Source organism: Erithacus rubecula (assembly GCF_903797595.1).
Source record: "Erithacus rubecula genome assembly, chromosome: 6".
Taxonomy (NCBI): Eukaryota; Metazoa; Chordata; class Aves; order Passeriformes; family Muscicapidae; genus Erithacus; species Erithacus rubecula.
The window spans coordinates 28,216,294-28,235,727 of NC_136688.1; the positions used below are offsets into that span (position 1 = coordinate 28,216,294).

The window sequence follows — 19,434 nt, forward strand, 5'->3', positions numbered from 1 at the left end:
AAATCTTCCCACTGATTTCCAGTGCAGAGGAGTTATGCTTTTTTACTTTCTGAGTGGAGGAGCACTATCAGCTGCTGGAAATGGCCAGTTTTGACTAATTTCTGACCCATTCCCATGCTGGGGCAGACATGGTAAGCAGACAGCAGTAGCACAGCTCTGTATGAAAGTACTGGAGAGGGATGTTAAAAAAAAGCAACAGTGTGGGGGCAATGTAACAATTGTATTGTGGATGCCACTGTTGGTCAGAGTCTAATTTGATGTGGTCCAGTAGGGTGCAGGGCTTGGCAATATGACACTCTAAGCCATATGATGTCAGCATCTCTCTCCTGTTGAAACAAATCCCTGCACTTCTAGAAGGGTGTTAAATTGTAATTGAAAGAGTCAATACTTTGAAAACTGTACTATTGTTTTTGTTTTTAGTGGCTCTGGCTCTTTAAACTGTACATTTTAGTGATATTAAGTACAACTAAGGGCTATCCTGTGGTCTCAGATGCTTTAGCAATAGTGAGAGAAAATTACAAGGTGTGTTAGAGGTAAAATGAAAATATTTTGTTTCATTTTCAAAGGTTGTTAATAATAGCTGTGTAATCCACAGCTGAGAGGATGAATAGCCTTCAGTTAATGGCAGGGTTTTGAGGAAAATAATATTCTAATTTTGGGGGTTTTGCTTAGTTAACCAACATTTCATGTTGCAGTCCACAAGCCCTGAAGATGGTCCTGTTAAATACCAGTAGCTTGGCTTTCTATCTTTGCACAGAGTTTATAGAAATATCTCCCTGCTTTTCTTTTTATTTTTGTGATTTTCTTTTACATTTAACACTGGTTTACTGCTACTTATGGATTTTCCCTCTTAGTTAAAACAAAGATTACATACATTAAAATTAGTTATTTGTATCTGTAAGTTTTATTGTGTGGACTGTAGAATTACATTTTCTGCATGTCACCAACCGTCCTGACTTCCTTTGTAAAATCTGGATTTGAGATTTTCTGTTTATATGATCGTGATGCTCTTGAGAACTTTTTTTCCCAGACAAACTTTTTATCTAGGACTTTTGCACAAGGATGATAGCTAGTACTTTCACCTGTTGCACCTGTAAGCAAAATAATTATTAAGCAAAATAATCTGCTTCAGAGTGATTGTTAAAGATGCCCCTCAGTAAAAAAGATATATGCTTTCAAAAGTAGTTGCTAGGTGATACATTTTGATCAAAGAAATTTAATTTTTGATTTACCACAAAACAATGCCATATCTGTTTTGGTCGGGTTTCTTGTCCCTGGTTCTTGTAACATCAGGAAGGGTGTCAGTACACTTGCAACATTTCAGTTACAAAATTAATTACTTAATATCAATTGCCCTCAGAGGTTGCTTAAAGATTAAGAAGATCCAAGAGTAGGAATGTGTATGTCTTAATGGCTTGTAACTTGAGCAGGTTCTCTTTTTTAAGTATTTTAGCAGAACTCACAAGCTTTGTTTTGTCAGACCCAAAAGTCTGCTTTTGTGGCAAATAACTAAGTGGGCATCCAGTTCACCTGTGATAGGCTTATTGAAGATTTTCTTCATTCAGCTCTTCTTGGAGAGTTGTGCCCATTTTGAATGTGATGAAATGCCCTTTCTTAAATCTAATCCTGCTGTTCAGAATAATTGCCAGAGAGAGATGTTGCTGTGCTTCCTTCTTGGAGAAATAGTCTTGCCATAGGGATGTAGAGACTTTGGAAAACTTTTGCTTCAGTGGAAAACTCCTTGTTCCTATGTTCTATCTAAAATAGGAGTGCCTTAGGGTTTGTGATCTGAGAGAGTGGAATGTGGTCTTTCACTTAAAATAGTGTGCAAACTAGACAGGATGATGTAATGTCCTGTACCATTGGTTGGTATTTTAAATAAAAATATCTCTTGAACTGATTTCTGCCTTCCGGTTGAACTCAGACATTGTGTTGCTATAAATATTTATGATACAACTCCCTTAAATTGTATCAGTTATTTGAAAATAGGGAGGTTTTTTTTGCAAGCTTATATGTTTTTAAGCAGCTGCATCCTTAACAACAGCTATGAAGTTATTTTGTTGTAGATGCACCAAGTACTGATTATCCAATGGTTAGCAGCATTAGTGAACAAAAGGAAAAATGTGAAGGAACACACCAGAGAGGCAGTTGCAAACATATTTCAAGTTGGAGAAATGTGGTTGCTTGTACTGGTATTTTGCCAGGGGAATAGAACAAATTCTGCTGGGTTATTTTTCAGATAGTCATAATTTAGAAGTGTCCTTCTGTAGGTTGCATTAAATCATTCTCATAATCAGCTGCAATCTGCAAGCAGTTTTGTTTGGTCCAATAATTAGGCAGGATTTTTGGGGCCTTTGGGGCAGGGAGGTATGCGAAAAAAGGTATTTCCTAAATTGCCTAGGAAGCTATTCTGTTGAAGAGTTTTACTGACTGTCTCCCTCTATAGTCTTTGATTATTCTGAATAAGCCAGGATTTCCTATGCTAGAAGGTTGGTAGCTTTTTTAGCACCTTTTGTGGTTTATTAAGGATGGAATAGTTTGCTCATTTTTCCACTTTCATCTCCATCCAAGCACTGTCCAGCTTTCCACAGTGCTTTAGAAGTAATTGCCAAATGCTTCATGAATTTGTTAGCCAGTTTCTTCTTTCAAGTAATCTGTGAAAGTATCACAGTTTTTTTTCAGAGGCAGCTTTTAGCAAAGTTAATACATAACTCTGGCAGAAGAAAAGCAGTCCTGAGTTTCCACAGCTTTTACTTGACTCCAATGCTAGCTGGAAGTAAGAACAGGTATCAGTCCTACATGATTTGTCCAGCAAGCCTATTAAAGTATAAGTACTTAAGATGTTATTAAACCTAACACCAATAAACATGGTCTATTAGCTGGTAAAGAACCCCTATTCAAGACACAACCTGACATGTCTCGTGGAGTAACAGAGGGTTTAGTAGACCAAAAGTTTTCAAAATGGAATTTACATTCCTCATTCACTGCTCTGAATCATCTATACAACTCTTGCTTTTGAAATCCTGCTCAAAGCTGCTGTGTGAGGGATATGGCATTTATTTGTGATTGAGAAGATAGCTGGGGATCCCTCAGTTTATGTGAGCAGGCTGTCACCAGGTTCTGGAAAACTTTACTAAATCAGAACAGCAAACTGCATTTCAAAATTTCTTTTTAATTCTGCCTTTGACTCTAACTGCAAGAGAGGGCTGGTCATTGTGGTCCAGTTACTAAACCAATTGCACAAATTTTCAGCAGAATTGATGCAATTTTTCTTCCTTTTTTTTCTCCTCCTTGGTCTTTGTAAATGTCAGCACCTCTTCAAGCTTGCAGAATTCAGGAACAGATCTTTTCACAACACTTGAACAGAGCTATGTCATTGGAGACAACTTGTAGTTTAAGTTCTCAAAGTTCTGGGCTGATAAATGAAGATAAGTAGAAAAGTATTAAGTGTTTCTTAATGCCTTTAGCTATTTTTGAGATATTTTATGTATGGGTACATATGCATATATGCATGCCACTTGGTAGGGACAAGGTTAAGCCATCTGACCCAATGGGGGGCATGCTCTTGAAGGTTTGTGCAATTTTTAAAAATTATTTTTCTGAGGTGTGGTCTTGGGATATAAACTGCTTTACTTCTACGACTGTAGTTTGTCTCTTTCTTTAGGTCAGTCAGTGTTGACCATAGTGTGCTATGAAACAGTTGTTTGATTAACACAGACAGTAAGGGCTGTGTCCTTGTAGAAAAGATTCTTGTAGTTGGTGGAATTGGGACCAGTTTCTGTGTCATTTGGATTGCAATAATACCACAGACCTGTGGAATGTTCTGGTCAAGTGGGATCTATCAAAAAACAAGGCAGTGTTGGGTGCTTTCTAGTGCTATAGATAAAGAAGATTCAGCATCTGTGAGTGTTTCTCTCACCAGCCTTAGTATGTTTAAGATCTAATTCAGGAGTAGAAAGCTGAAGATGACACTGAGTCCTGGGAGAGGCTGGAGCAGCTTTAGCCCCAAGCAAAGCTCCTTTCTCTTGGTTGTATTGAAAATGTTTGCAGTCACCAGTGCAGAAGAAATGTACAGCCAAGCAGTTTTCACACTTCCATTAAAAATCCCAAACACAACCACAAAAAAGCAAACAAAAAACCCCAAGCACAGCTATTGGTTGTGAGATAATTTCACATAATTTTATATCTGTTATGTTCAGAAAGCATGGGTTTTGGTGGTAATTTGCATGGTTCCAATAACATTGTGAAACCTGTTGTAACCTAAGCCATTAAGCACACCTAAAAAGCAGAGTCTCTCAGACCAGGAGGGGGAGCAGAGTGGAAAGGGTATGCCAAATTTATTTCTATAATTTTGTCTTAGTTTTCATACTGTTGTTCAGCTGGTGATAATGGTGGGAGAGTTGGGATAGAAAAGGTGTATGGCAGATACTTAGAAGCAACAAAAGAAGGGAGAAAATATATATCCAAAAATATATATGCAGCTTTCTGCATAGTCTTTAAATGTTTAAATATTAGTTTTCTCTTTGGCTTTTGGAACCTCCACAGGGGTACAAGACCATTATGGAGCTGGTTCTAGGCATAGGCCAGGCAAAGGAGTTGATTGCCTGGAAGAGCACGTTGTCAGAGGCAGAGGCTGCTGCCAGCTGACTGCTCCCTGCTCTTTCTCTCAAGCTCTGCAAGGCTGTGCTGATCCTTTCACCTCCCCTGGAAGCTGGAGGGGGTACTCAAAGGTGTCAAAGGAAGCAGTTTGCAAATGGAGTTGGAGCTGCTTTCTTATGAGAGGACACTTGGTACATCTTATGTCTCCTTTTACCATGCTAGGGGGAGAAGGGATTTTGGCCACCCCTTCCTGTTCTCACCCCGTATTTGATGTGACCAAAGTTAGCTTTGCTTGTACTGCTGGTAAACCTTTAGTAAGCCTGGCTGCTGACAGAGTTGGAGTCAGATCCCAGAAGAAGGTGTGCTGCAGGACCCTGTGCTCTTAGGGCAAAAGTGCTTGTGTTTAAATCTATCTTCTCTGCAGAAGGGTCTCTGGGGAGCAAAGCATCTACTGGCATCCATTGTATGAAACAAATACAGGTGTGTCAGTGACCAGAGAGAGACTTTTAAGGTACCTAAACATAATCTACTGCACTGAAGGCAGAGGCCCTATATGCTATGCATATTTGCTTGTACTGTGCTGTGCATTTGCTTTCCAAACTATGGTATCTCTCTTTGTTAGCACATCATGATCTCATAGGATTCAAATGGAAAGTAGTGGCCTACGGTCTAAATGTGCCCTGGATTATTATTAATGAAAACTAGATTAATTTTAAATGAGCTACTACAGAAGTGCCCAGTACTGCAGTGGAATGGTATGCTATGGCACAGTGGCAGCAGCTGCAAATATCTGGTTTTTCTCAGGAGTTTTCAGCACTTTGAGTAATTCACAAGGCTTGTGTGAAGTTATGCTTTAGTCTGTGGAACGTCTTTCTACCTTATATGAACAAACAGTGGGATTTCTTTTCCAGTGTCCTAGATAGAAGACTTCTTAATGAGGTCATTTAATTCCTCTGTTACAGAGCCAATGGAGGATAGTTCCTTATCCCAACAAGTTCTCTGGCATTTTGGCAGGTTTTCTAATGTTTGGAACAATGCAGCTTCCATTAGTTTGGAGACTGTTCTACATTCTTATAGGATTTCTGCACTAGAGCATTTTTCTTGGTAATCTATCACTTTCACTTTTTCTTTATCCTACAAATAATTTATTCTGGCTTTTTCTAAACATTGTTTCTTGTTGTAGAACTCATGTAGGGGAAGTCAGATTGGTGTCTGAATATCTCACTCCCCTTTGTTACAATTTACTAGGGTTTTAAAAATGTTTTGGGATGTACCATTCAGCATGTTTGCAATATGTCAAATGTCAACTTATTCACATAAGTATTAACAAAGCCCCATAATTAAGAAGTAGTTCATTAGCCTAACATTTAAAGTATAAGTTAAAAAAGCACACCAAGAAGAAATTGCTTTGGCAATTTAGCAGACATCAACTACTTCAAAATGTTGTATTATTCCTTCCTCTGTCCTGGAGCCTGTAGAGAGGTCTTGTGTTGCAAAGGTATTCTTGACAAACATGGACAGGAAATTTGTTTTAAAATGTGCACATTACATTTAGCCTTTTACAACTTATTTCTTTCAGCTGGTCAGATATCATACTAGGATATTATTTAAGGATCTTTTGAGATTTTTGTATTGCTCTTCTTTGGAACACTAATTTGCAGGGCATAAATTCAGAGTGAGTATCAAATAAAAGCAGACCAAAAAAAAAAAACATTGGCCAGCACAGCTAGAACACTAAACCACTACTCAGGACTGTCTTTAAGCATGGCAAATTTTGGATAGTATTGCAAAATCAACTAGAACATATCCATCTCTTCCCTCCGGTACTTATAGGTTATAAAATTATAAACCTTCTAAAATTGGTATAGTCAGCCTGGAGACTTTAGGATTTATTTTTTTATATGTTATTTATAACAGATATGTAATCTAATGACTTCTGTATGAACACTTCTTATACATGTTGGAGCTATTTTATAAGAATTAAAGAGTTGCAGAACCCATGCATGCTACTAAACATATAAGCAAACAAATAACACCCCCTTCCCCTAAAAAAAACCCAAACCTCAAAAGCAACATTTGAGTGGTTTTAGGATAGCAGAGGTCAATTCTGCTGAAACAATACAAATAAAATTACTGTTTCAAGGGAAGACAGAAAAAGATAATTGAATTTATTACATGGAAAAAAGGAAGATAGCATCAGGAGCAGTAAAAGATCTGTCTCTGGATTTTTAGGACTTGGATGACACCTCATTTCTAAATCCTTATCATGGTTTATTCTCCATGTTGAACACCAGTCAGCTCTTCACAGTGCAATTATAATGAGTGAAAGGGATAGAACACTTTTTAAAAGGAGAGGGGCTGTACATAATGTCATTAGCTGCAGTTGTTTTCATCATTTGTGTTGCCTAACAAATGGAAGGTGATAGGAGAATGGTTTTTGTTTTTTTTTTTTCTTTTTTTTTTTTTGTTTGACCCTTCTATTCTTCAGTGATAATGCAAGTTTTTCTTTAGGAGAGTGTAAATTACAGGAGAACCCTGCCTCTGTTTTAGAACACAAATTATTCAACACAGTGCTTAAACCAGTGACTGTTTCAGCTGAAATAGCTTCTGTTTGGGTCAAAGGAAGATAGAAAACATTTTCCACAAGAGGAACATAAAGTTTGTTTAGTGTAAAGATGCCTATAAGTAGCACAGAAGCTAGTGAAATTATTTTAATTTTCTGTTAGGTGTGCTTATAACCTATGAAGTTTTAAATAGCAAGTTGATTTTCATCTGAAGTGATTGTCAGTTTTTACTTCCCAGCTTTTAAAAATTTTGGGTTTTTTCACTGGAAATATGAAGTCATAGCATGTTGATGGACACTTTTTTATTCAGATGCACAGGTGTGCTTTCTAACAAATTTGTAGTTTTAATTTTGTGTGTCTATGGATATAAAAAAAATACTGTGACTGTTTCCTACTTTGGTGTATAGACCTAGCAAGAGTCAATGACCAAGCAGAAAAGTTAATTGGCTTCTGTTTTGAGTTTTACCACTAGCACAAAAGCATTCCACTTTGGCTAATCCACTGCCTTGTGACAAAGAGTGATATAACCCTCTGGTCAGATGTGTTATTTCAGGTCCTTCCTATTCATCAGACTGGAGTCAACTGTGACAGTAATAAATTGCTGATTTAAAAAATAAATTTGAAAAATAGTATTAAAAGCCAACCTCTTTATTTGTCTCTGCTACAGATTTGCAAACTGTCTCTGTCATGCCTTAGGTTTCATTGTTGATTTCATTACGTATGTTGTTCTATTTCACATATTTGTCACATTAGGTCAAAAATCTTCATTGTTTGTTTAGATGAATCAAAGCAAGCCTCTAAGTCCTAATTTGCAGGAAGGATGCTTTTCTTCAAGCTTGCAGCTTCTCACAGGGGCATTGCTCATAAAATTAGAATTCTGCAGCCAACACGGCCTTAAAATACTGCAAAATAAAGCTGGAGCAAATTGTCAAATATAATAGGACTTTAAAGGACTATGACTGAAAGTAATATGAAGATTTAATTATTCCTGTCCATGTTGTGTTCCCCTAGGTGGCATTGGCAGGGTCGTCAATGGTGCTTTTATGGTATTGAAAGGTCATCGGTCAATTGTCAACCAAGTGCGGTTTAATCCTCACACCTACATGATCTGTTCTTCGGGCGTTGAAAAGATCATAAAGGTAAGATTAGTTATCAGAAAAATGTGTTCTTTCAATCTTTCAGGAAGAAATGCTCTGTTTTGCTTGCCATCATTCTATTCCACACCCATCCTGTCTTCTCCTCTTATTGTTTCTTAAAATGTTTTGTCTCGTTTGCTCGGGTGAGTTTGGTTACAGCTGTAATGTCATCTCTTACAACTTGTGATACTCTGGTGTAAAATTTAATAAAAGTATCTCCAAAGAATATTGTTGAACCTTAGCCTAGATTGACCTGGCCTCAGAAGGCCTTTTATAATTTTTGTACATATTTGTGCATTGAATCAGTTCAGCATACCTTTTCTGTGACTTCCAGAGGAAGGACTCTTAATACCTTGCACAATATCTTTCTGAATCCTTTAACAATGTACAGTACTTTGCACAATATCTTTCTGAATCCTTTAACAATGTACAGTACTTCTAGGAAGTTTTTTACCTTTTTCTGTGGAAATTAAAGATAAACTTTGTTAGGTTCTGAAATTTCCTTTCCCTAAGGAAACACAGTCAATATTGTGGGAGCAAGGCAAAACCAATTTTGTTATTTGAGGGTTGGGAAGGCATAGGATTGTGCTACACTAATGTGGTTTGTGTTCTGCTGCCATAAATATTTTGATATCATTTAGGTCTACAAGCAGTGTGAAAAAAAAAAATGCCATAAACATTTAATTTTGAAGTAGGATAAAAAGAACTGCTGTTGATTCTATTTGTTGAATGAATTAGTAAGTCTTACTTGCATGTAGTTATAAATAATGTTGTTAGAATATTGTAAATGCTTTTGTCAGGTACAAGTTGACAGCACAAACTTGTCCTTCAAAGGAGTGTTTTAGTGATGTGAAGCTTATGGACCAGAACTGACCCAAAATCCTGGGACTATGGCTCAGTGCCCCACTGCATTCCTTGCATTACAGCTACTGTCAGCATTTAGGTTCTGATTGTAGTTCAGCTTTCCTTCTCTTCTGTCTTCCCCTGGTACTTTAGTTCTTTTTTCTTCATGTGTGCCTGCCTGACAGGTTTGATCACAAGTATATTAAATACAGGCTTTGAACAAAAGTGCATTGAACAGTCGTAGCAGCTCACTGATTTTTCAATTTTCAAGCAGTCAAACTGCCACTGTTTAACAACATTTTTGCCAGAGGCTTTTTTTTTTGCTTTGGGAACTTGATTCACGCAGCCTGAATTTTCCCTTTTGGATTCTAGATCTGCTGACCCTCCACCCTATGAATCCTTCCTGCATGAGTGTGCTTAGACTGTTGGATTAGCATTGGTATAAACATCCCCTGTGATGCTTTTGTGTACTTGTGCTAGGGTTTTGGCAAGGCATTTTTTTTTGCCTAGTGATTAAAAGGTTAGTTTGATTAAGTCACAGGTTGTGTAACTCTTTCAAAGACACCTCTGCTTGAGTGCTTCCTTAGAAGAGAACTCCTGTTGTGCCACTGTGTGTGCAGTGGAACTTGTGCAGCTGCTTTGAAGGAACTGAATTCCCCAGGCAATTCAGGCTAAAACAAATTAAGAGAAAGGTGTTTAATGTATTAAGGTTTTTGGTCAGCCAGAACTTCTTAGCCTTTTGTTGTATGTCCTTTTGCCTCAGCTTTTAATGTGCCTTGTTTGGGGCTCACATCTTGTCTGAGCTGCCTGACTTCACTCTCTAGTGGTACTGTTTCAGTGCACAGCAGTTTGCAGGTGACTGTACAAAAGTGGTTTCTTCTTCATTCCAGCCACTTCTGTGGATAGATGGGAGACTAGTAACTGCCACTAGCAGAAGGGCAAAACAGGAAATACAGCACCAGCAGTTCTTAGGGGCCATTTACAGCATTAAAAACAGCTGGGAACACAAGTCTTTCCTTTGCATGGCTGTCTTTCTTTCCCCTATATAAATGCTTGATGTGCTTGCTCAGAGAAATTGAGATGACATGAGAAGGAACCATAAATAGAAAGCACAGTTAATTTTTTTATGCTTTCTTATTTTGTTACTTTTTGTTTGTTTTAATACTTTCTTCAAAAGTGTATTTCTTTTTATTATCCCTCAAGTGTCTTCTAAAACCCTTTCTGGAATAAAATCACAGAAGATAACTTCACTGTGGTTGGTTGCAATTGTAGAAACAATTGTAGAATAATGGTGATATGTTAAAAATGTGGATGCAAGTAGTTGTTTGTCTGAGCTCTTAATTTTTAGAGTAGCTGGCCTAAATTTAGTACTTCAAGAATGGAGGAATTGATAGCACTAGCATCAAGCCATTCAATAATTGCATGAGCTTCTGCCAACATATTTGCTATTTTAATGTTGATTGCAAATGAGCTACAAATTCACCTCAGGCCTAGCCCCGCAGAAAAGAGTAGTATTCACAAAAATGATTTTGATATTTGGGGTTATAGTTTTTAGTTTTAGTTTTATTTGGTTGTAAAGCACCCACAATAATACAATTCAGCAATTTATTGGTTTAGGGTTTGATTTCTGGTAGGACTAAAAGTAAGATCCAACAATCTCATTAACAGGAGACATTAGGAGCCTCAACTCCAGACAGTGTGTGGTGGACACATCAACCCAAATGAATTGTTCACTGCCCTTCATTTACTGAACTTCAGTAAAATTGTATGAAAAAGTGCAGCTGCAAACTAAAATAATCATTTGCATCAAGCATTCACCCCAAGGGCTAAGCAATATAAAACAGAAAAAATGCCACTTTCCCCTCAGTTAAGTGTGCAAGACATTGGGATGTGCTGGCAGGAAAGTGAATTGCATTGCAGAAGAAATAAATAAGGCATTCCCTGTGATGTGTTGGGCTTAGAGGAGGGCCATGGAGAGCTATGCAGTTAGGAGACAGTTCCAGGAAAGATAAAATAGATGAAATGCATAACAATTTTCAGAAAAAAAATTCTGTTTTGTATTGAAATTGGAATATTGTGTAACAGAGGACAACTGTTGTGGGTCCCATTTGTTTAAAAATCATAAGTGTGTCGGAGATAACAAAGTCTATTTGCACATGTTGCTATGGTGACAAATTAATGGCATTGTGACTATCTGCCTCTGCCTGATCAGATAATCTAATGTAACTGGTTTTCATTATTCTCATGCTACAGGCATAACTACTTATTGGTTTTAAAATTTGGGGGTTTGCCACCCTGGAATACAAGCAATTCAAATATGCTGTCAGTAGATAGCTACTGAAGTAGAGAACCAGTTTTGTATTCCCATTTTCTGTTATTGTTCCTATTTTTATATCTGTACTCGGGTCACCAGTGAGTAATATTCATCTCCCTAATCTTCTGGCAGAAAAAGAACTAGTTGATAAATTGTTGCTTCAGTGGGTTGATTTGCCAACTTATTTTCTCCAGTTTGATCACATTATTCCTCAACATGGCATCAGTCAGAGGATGAGAAAAAGGCAAAGGTGTTCCACTTCTTAGGAAGCCCATTTCAGATGCCACAGAGAGCACTGGATCTATTGATACCAGTTTAAAGGCTTCCCCATTCTGCCAAGGATAGATTCTTAGTCTGATTTCTTTCTGTGACTCTGGCAGGCCTTCACACTCCTTCATAACAAAATATCTAAAATGCAGGGATATCATTCTCCAGAGACAACTGATCCCATACAAGCAAGGTATTCATCCTGAATTCCCTTGACTTCTCTTTATTACTTAGTTCTCTGTGAACAAATCTCTCTTGGAAGGGAAAAACCTCACCGTGGCTTTTTTTCAATGTTTCATACTGCTCTGTTTTTGCTGATGCTTGCAGAGAGAGCAGAAAGACGTGGTAGTGCTACCAAGGATGCAGAATATCTCTGTGCACACTTTATGTACCCTTTTAGATTAATTTAATTACAAACAGGCCTTTCTCAGAGGGACTTTGGAGCAGACTACCTCTCCTCCACTTATATTGATTCATATCAGTTCTAAGCATTTTCTAATTCTCTTGCTTACATATGAAAAAAAAGGCTTTATAAAACCTAGTGATCAGTCTAATGCTGCTAAGATTATTTGAGGAAGGGGCATGTCAGCCTGCCTGTCTGAGCACACAGTACAAAGCATTTACAGGAAGTTACATGCTTTGAAAAAAGATCTGACTGCTTGCTGAAATGCTCAGTAGTGGGACAAAGGGGGGAAGATCTGAGGCTGAGAGAGAAGGTACTGAACACACACTACATAAATCTTAAAGAAGAGAGCAACCCAGGAATAGTCTTTTCAGCAAGTAGAGCTCTATTTTTCTATTAAAAAAGTGGTGTATCCACAAGTCAACAATCTCTCTGATGGATTCACTGAGAGAAAGCTCCTTCCCATGTCTTTAGGAAGTGAAGCCTGGGAAATTGAGGATGAGGAGTGATTCTTTCTGGTCCCTTGAATAGTTCTAAAAGGTTAAGTTTAGTTGCTGAAATTCTGTACATAGTAGACTTAGAGTGGGTTTTGTTGTCTTCATCCAAACATGATGCTTGTCCTTTGGGCTATGTGTCTGGTAAGTGCAGTGCTTGGACCAAGCTGCAGAAAACTGTCTTCATTCTGGTTTCAGATGTCATATTAAAGAACTGCACTGGGAGAGAATTTTCTGAAGAACTGCAAATAATTAAAAAAGCTATTAAGTACCAAAAGCAAATACACCTTAATGTTGAGATGTTCCTGGAAACAGCCTAACACAATGTAAAGTTCCTTTCCTTTTGCTCTGAAAGGCAACTTGATGATTATCTGCAGAAGAAAGTTCATCTACAGACCACTTTAATTTTGGAATAGTGTCTCTTTTATCCATCTAGGCAGATCATATGTGGAAGCTCGGTTAACCATAAATTACAGAGGATGCAAAGTAAAAGCTTTCAAATTTGGGATATTTCCAGAATAAGGTTTACTTTTTCATCTTAAATTCAGCTGTTCTGGACAAGTAGTTGCAAGGTAATTTATTTCATTTTGCTTCAATTATTAAAGGTGTAAAGTTTTCTTGTACACTGTTGAAAATCTCAGTTAATACAGAGTAACTGGCATTCTTGTGGGCTTTTCTTGTGTTGTTTGTCATGGTAGTATCAGGTTATGTTGTATGTGTTAACTGTTAACCTGTTAGATGAGTGCTGGTTATGTAATTTATACATGCAAAACACTCTTTTTGTTAGCAGTTTTGTCTGTTTGGAACAAAACTTAATTTCTGTTGGGAAAATTGTTAGATATTTTTCCAAAGACTACCCTAAAAGTCCAGCCTAGTATAGAGAGCTGGCATAGAAATTTTTCCCCTGAGCTTGTTGGCATGATAAAACCAAAGCATGGCTTGAGATCAGATCTTTTATAAGCAGAACATTAAGGCATTGTTGTAGATAAGCTACATACTGGCTCTGCTTACAGTAAGGCATTGTTCATTCCATTAGCCGTTGATCCAAAGTGATAGTGGTTGTCCACAGAATGTCATAATCACATTGCCCCCAAATCTGTGAGTAAATCTGAGAAGGGTGAGGACATGCAACTATTATGTTTGCTGTGGATTACCAGTATCTTAGGGATATTGGTGGATCTTCTTGGAGCTTTTTTTTTTTTTTTCCCTTTTCCTCTCCATACCAGGAAAATTGAGGGAAGGATAGATGGATAGCATAGTCAAGACTTTTGCTGCTGGGGAAATCAGTACACTTCAAAAGTAGCTTTCAGTAAAACTCTTCAATTGCACCTATTAAAACTGCTGCTGTATCTTCAGAGGATGTTGGAAGATTTCTTTTCTTTGTAACTGTTCCCTAAAAGGAGTAGTACAGCTCTGCTTTTCACCTCCATGAATTCAACTCCCTGCCTGCTGATCAGGTGGGATTGACTACATAGCTGGATGAAATGTTACTCTACACCACTGGCACCAGCAACTCTAGTTTCCTGGGAAACAAGTGCTTTCATTAGTGCTAAGACTGTATTGTAGGCAACAAACTATTCTTACTGTTAGTGAGTAAGCATCCCTTATTACATAAAAATAGAGCCCTGCAATTTGGGAGAAATTATCACACAATGAATTACTAAAATGATGGATAATTTGCAGTGTGAGAGCTTTTATATTCTGTATGGGTGAAGTAAATGCAGAAAAACCACATTTGCAAAGGGGAAGAAAGAATCCTACAGCTTTGTAATACTTGTAAGTATAGTACTGAGAAGTAAAAATTAAGAAAAACAATCTGCAACCTGCAGCTATTCTGGGTATTTGAGCTACTGCTCCATTTCAAATTCTTATAATAGTTTATGAATTCAAAACATACGTGTGGTTTTTTTCTTTTATTTTCTGCTACAGATCTGGAGTCCCTACAAGCAGCCTGACTGCACCGGAGACCTGGATGGTAGAATAGAGGATGATTCGCGTTGCCTCTACACTCATGAAGAGTACATCAGTCTGGTGTTGAACAGCGGCAGCGGTTTGTCCCACGATTATGCCAACCAGTCAGTCCAGGAAGATCCACGGATGATGGCCTTTTTTGACTCTCTCGTGCGCCGGGAGATCGAGGGCTGGAGTTCGGATTCAGACAGCGACCTCAGTGAGAGCACAATCCTGCAGCTCCACGCAGGAGTAAGTGAGCGCTCCGCTTACAGCGAGTCTGAGTCCTCCACCTCTTTGCATCACTCCCCACCACACGTGGCTGAAGAGTCTGATGAAACTCCCTATAACTTAAGGGCCTTAAGATCAACTGCATCCCCCTCAGCCAGAGAAGACGTGGCTTCCCGTCAGCAGAGGCTCTCTGCGCTGAGAAAGTATCAGGACAAACGTCTCCTGGCCCTTTCCAATGAGTCTGACTCTGATGACAGTACCCGTGAGGCAGAGCTAGAGACAGACCTTTTCCCACGGCCACCCTCTCCGAGTCCTGAGGAGAATGAATCCAGCAGTTCCAGCAGCAGCAGCAGCAGCAGCAGCACAGAAGACGAGGAGGAACTGAACGAAAGACGCACATCGATGAGGCAACGCAATGCACTGAGGCGCCGACAGAAGGTGCAAAAGGAGGAAAGGACTAGCACTAATACAGAGAATGCAACCCCTTACATAGGTGAGGATATATATGACTATCCCCAGATCAAAGTAGATGATCTTTCTTCCTCTCCTGCTTCTTCACCAGAAAGGAGTTCGGTCAACAAAGAAGTTCTTAAAGAAAGGACGTCCCCTTGTTCAGACAGTGAATCAGTGGAGAGAAAGATTTACAAAGCTTACAAATGGCTCCATTATTCTTACATATCATATTCAGCTGGTAAGGATGGTGAATCCTCCAGAGGAGATGGAGAAAATGATGAAGGGAAACCAGGAACCAGTGGAAGGCACAGTGCAACATGCTCACTCGCTAAGGAAGATGCTAGGAACTTAAGTTCAGTAGTTCCTCAGGGTTCCTCAGCACTTTCTGCTGAAAACCACAACAGAGAAAATTTAAAAGAATGTGGTGGGACAGAAAATTCTAGGAATGGTCAAGCTCACGAATATGACAATCAGCGGCGGATGGAGGGTCAAGAAAACACATCTGAAGACGCAAGCAGTGGAGGTGTAGAGCATTCTTTTGAGACTAAAAAGCTCAATGGGAAAGCTATCTGCAAAGGGCTAAATAGCTGTACCGAAGAACCTTGCATTCAGACTGCAGGACTTGTGGAACAGAAAAACAGTCAAAACTGTCAACCAGCACCAAGCCATCACTCACTGGTCCCTCCATTCTCTGCTGTTGCCATCTGTAGCATGTCAGGTCACTGCTCCAGAAACCAGACTGATGGCAGTGAGGAGAGGAGCTTTGATGCCTCCTGCGTTAACCACAATAATGGCCACTTGCATCTTCACCCTTCGTGCTTCAACAATGGACAGAGTTTTGGAGAGCAGGAGTCTGTGACACAAGGACTACAGCTGCACTCAAATGCTGATAATGGCAACCTTGTACAGGTGGGTGTGACCTTGCACAGAGACTGCTGCCTGTCTGAAATGGACTCTAACAGCTACAATGTGAATACAAGAGAGGATACTGCTGACCTGCATCCTGCAGGCTGTGAGAGCACTCAACCTCTTGGAGGACTGAAAAGACATAGAGTGGAGTTGGAAGATGCAGATTCAGAGAGTTCATCCTTAGAAAAGAAGTTAAAAACATGATAAATGCAAATGTCTGTCGTAGTGTGCACTCTCTCAGAAAGAAAAGGAAAAAGAAAGTATTAAAGGCACATAGAGCTTGGGTCTGAAACATTGCGTTTGATTCTCCATTCCGTTCTTCAGTGGGTCTGTTTTAGATTGCCAGTGGTTCATGCTGTGTAAAAATCCAACTTGCTCCTCAATGAGACTGAGTCTAGTGTACCCATACAAGGTTCTGTTAAAAGTAAATCCTTATTAAGATGGTTGACTGCATAATTCTTGTGTGAACATGTCATTTGTTCAGCCAACCAACCAGGATGACAGCTTTAAAGTTTAATTGTTCTTCTAAGGAGGAAGTTTTCCATAATGGCGCTACATATTGCAGGCTGAAGAATGGTGAAATTAGATCACACTGCTGGTAGATCACACAATTAGGGTGTGTTTCTTATGAAGGAAAACAGGGAAGAAGTGTTTCTGGGCCCTTTATTCTGCTGCAGAAAGTAAAGAAATGCAACCATTAGGGAGGATATTTCCAGAACTGGATGGTATCTTCAGAGATGATACTTCATAAAGAACTTACTCCTGATGCAGTTCAGTGACATTATTTTTAAGCCAACAGAAAAGCTATAGGAAATGAGCCTCTTTCCAAAATCAACTTTAGACTGTTCCCATGGTGACATTCAATTTTATGGGCTTTTTTAAAGAAAAGAGCTGAATAACACAGTGTCATCACTACATAGAAGTATGATTGTTGGCAACAGACAGGTGTTATGCTGTAGACCTCATTCTAACCAAGGGCTTTTTAAAATCAGGTGTTAAACCATGCCCTTCTGCAACCTTAGACATCCTTCTTTCTCCTTATCGTTATTATTATTATTATTAAGAATATGGTTCTGGGTGTTGGGATATATTTTGATTGTGTTCACCCTTCCCCCATGTTCTTACTTTTGGGAAGCAGTAGGCCAAACAGAAAATATCTGAAGTATAGATAATATAACTGATTCATGTTAACAGCAACATTTGGAAAAGCCTGAAAAATGCTTATTTAGCAGTTTTTGGAGCCCAGAACAGGTTAGGATTGGAGATCAGGGTTGGTTTTCCACCACTGTGCTGCTAATATTCGAAATTGGAGATGGGTAGATGTATTCAGCAGAGTTCTGCATGTACAGGAGAGCTTCAGAGAACTGTCCCCACATGTGGGGAGCCTGGGTCTTCAAGTCTGGCAATCAGAACTTGCACAAGAGTACAGCTCTTGCTGCCAAGAACTTGAGTGCTCTGTGGTGGATGGAGTTGTTTCTTGCCTGGGCATTCTTTTGTGTGGAGTATCTGGTGAGTCACCTCAGTTCTGGCATGCTGGAATTGGTGGAATTGCACTTGCTTCCCTAGCAACAAGGTAAGAGGAGTCAGTGTGTGAGGGGAAAACAAACCATTTATAAAGGACACAAAAACTACATGTACGTGCAACAAAAAGAGGCTTCTTTGAACCCCAGTAACTTTCAAAGGCTTTCAAGCCCAATACTGAGAAAGAGTTAGTTTATTTTGAGGAATTGGACATTTTTGCTTTCAATACAACTCTAGCAGTACATTGCTGTAAAGCACTGACCTCAGAATAATTATTTCATATCCACAACTCCCTGTTACCTTGGGAGAGTAGGAAGATGCCCTGTTAAAACAGGATGAAACTGAAGGAGCACTTCAGAAGGGATGCTGGGAGGGAGAAGTGTGGGAGGGAGAGTGAAGAACACAACCTGAAACATGGGTGAGAAAGGCAAAGGGGTTTGCAAACACAGGCAAAAATGGCAATAAGAACAAGCTCTGATACATTGTTACCTTACTGAAAAATTTGTTCTGTACTTACTATATCGTACATCCCTACAATCAAGATCACTATAGCAATGTTCTCCTTAGTTGTAGAAACATCTTACTGTAAATTCTGGGTTTTCACCAAAATTGTGAGGTTAGCAAAGCTTTTATGCTTCAAAAGTTCTTTACATTGGAAAATTTTTTCACCCCTCACTTCTAGTGAATGAACATCCCTACTCTTATTTGACATGGTCATCTTTTCCTAGTATTTTCCCAAATTCCTTGTGGTCTCACTTTCTTTTGTTTGTTTTGAGAAGCAGAATGAAAGCTCCAGACTTGGTGTTACAGAATCACAGAATGGGTAAGGTTGGAGGAGACCACTGGAGGTCATCTAATCCAACCTGCTCCTGTACAGCTCTGGGCATAAAGGATTGCTGTGGTTTCCCCAAAGACAAACTCCCATGCTGCCTGCATTCTTGTTATTTCTAGTTACTGCCAGGCAGGAGGAGGAAGGCAAGCTGCAATCTTAACCTCTTGTTCACAGGAAATTTCAGTGCACACAAGAACTGCAGCTTCTGAAGCAGTGTGTTCACCTCCTCACACAAAAAAAACATTATCAGCAGCAGGCAGCTCCATTATGTGGTGAAGAGCCCTGAAAAAGCAAACCAGCAAGCAGCAGCATGTCCCTTTGAGGTAGCCAACACTGAGAAGAGCTGCTCTGTTGCTGCAGGTTGCTTCACTCTGTCATTGATCCTGTGTATTTGCTCTCCCTCACTACACTGGGTTGCTCATCCTGCTGTGTGCCCACAGTTTCCATATGAATTTTGCTGTGTGCTTGGAATTGTCACTCCCTACTTCTGGGAAGAGAGTAAACTGTTCAGTGGAAAATCTTACTAATTTATCAGAAGAGATTTTACTTTTACTAATAATCTGCCATGTACTTAAACCCTAAAAGGTTGTGTAAATATTGAACTACCCTGTTAGTCACTATTTAGTTACCATGCAGCTTGTTATGGCAGGAAATTTGCTAAGCCACCTTGTACAGTTCCAGAGACCCTTATCTGTGGAAAAGAAAAACTCTCCCTTACATGTCCTCAGAGCACGTTAGACAGAAATATTGATTTTTAATGAAGCTCTTTTTTATATTTCTACAAGATCACAGACTGCATTTGCTTATTTCAGCTTTCTCTGTTTAAAGAGAGAGTCAAAGATGACTCTTCCTCTGAAGAGCAAGCACAAGGCTTTTCTGACCTGGGGTATTAACTACTTGTAGAGATGCAGAATGAGA

At 39.1% G+C, this 19,434-nt stretch overlaps 1 protein-coding gene across 2 annotated transcripts in view; it reads left to right on the forward strand.

Moving 5' to 3' along the window:
• Positions 1-16,619, forward strand: part of DCAF5 (DDB1 and CUL4 associated factor 5) — a 64,338-nt gene extending 47,719 nt beyond the window's left edge. For both annotated transcript variants that reach the window (XM_079309634.1, XM_079309635.1), the window contains exons 8-9: positions 8,175-8,302; positions 14,550-16,619. In XM_079309634.1, the coding sequence (XP_079165760.1) occupies positions 8,175-8,302; positions 14,550-16,367 (1,946 nt within the window). In that variant the 3' untranslated portion in view covers positions 16,368-16,619. The remainder of the gene's footprint in view (positions 1-8,174; positions 8,303-14,549) is intronic.
• Positions 16,620-19,434: the final 2,815 nt, after the last annotated feature.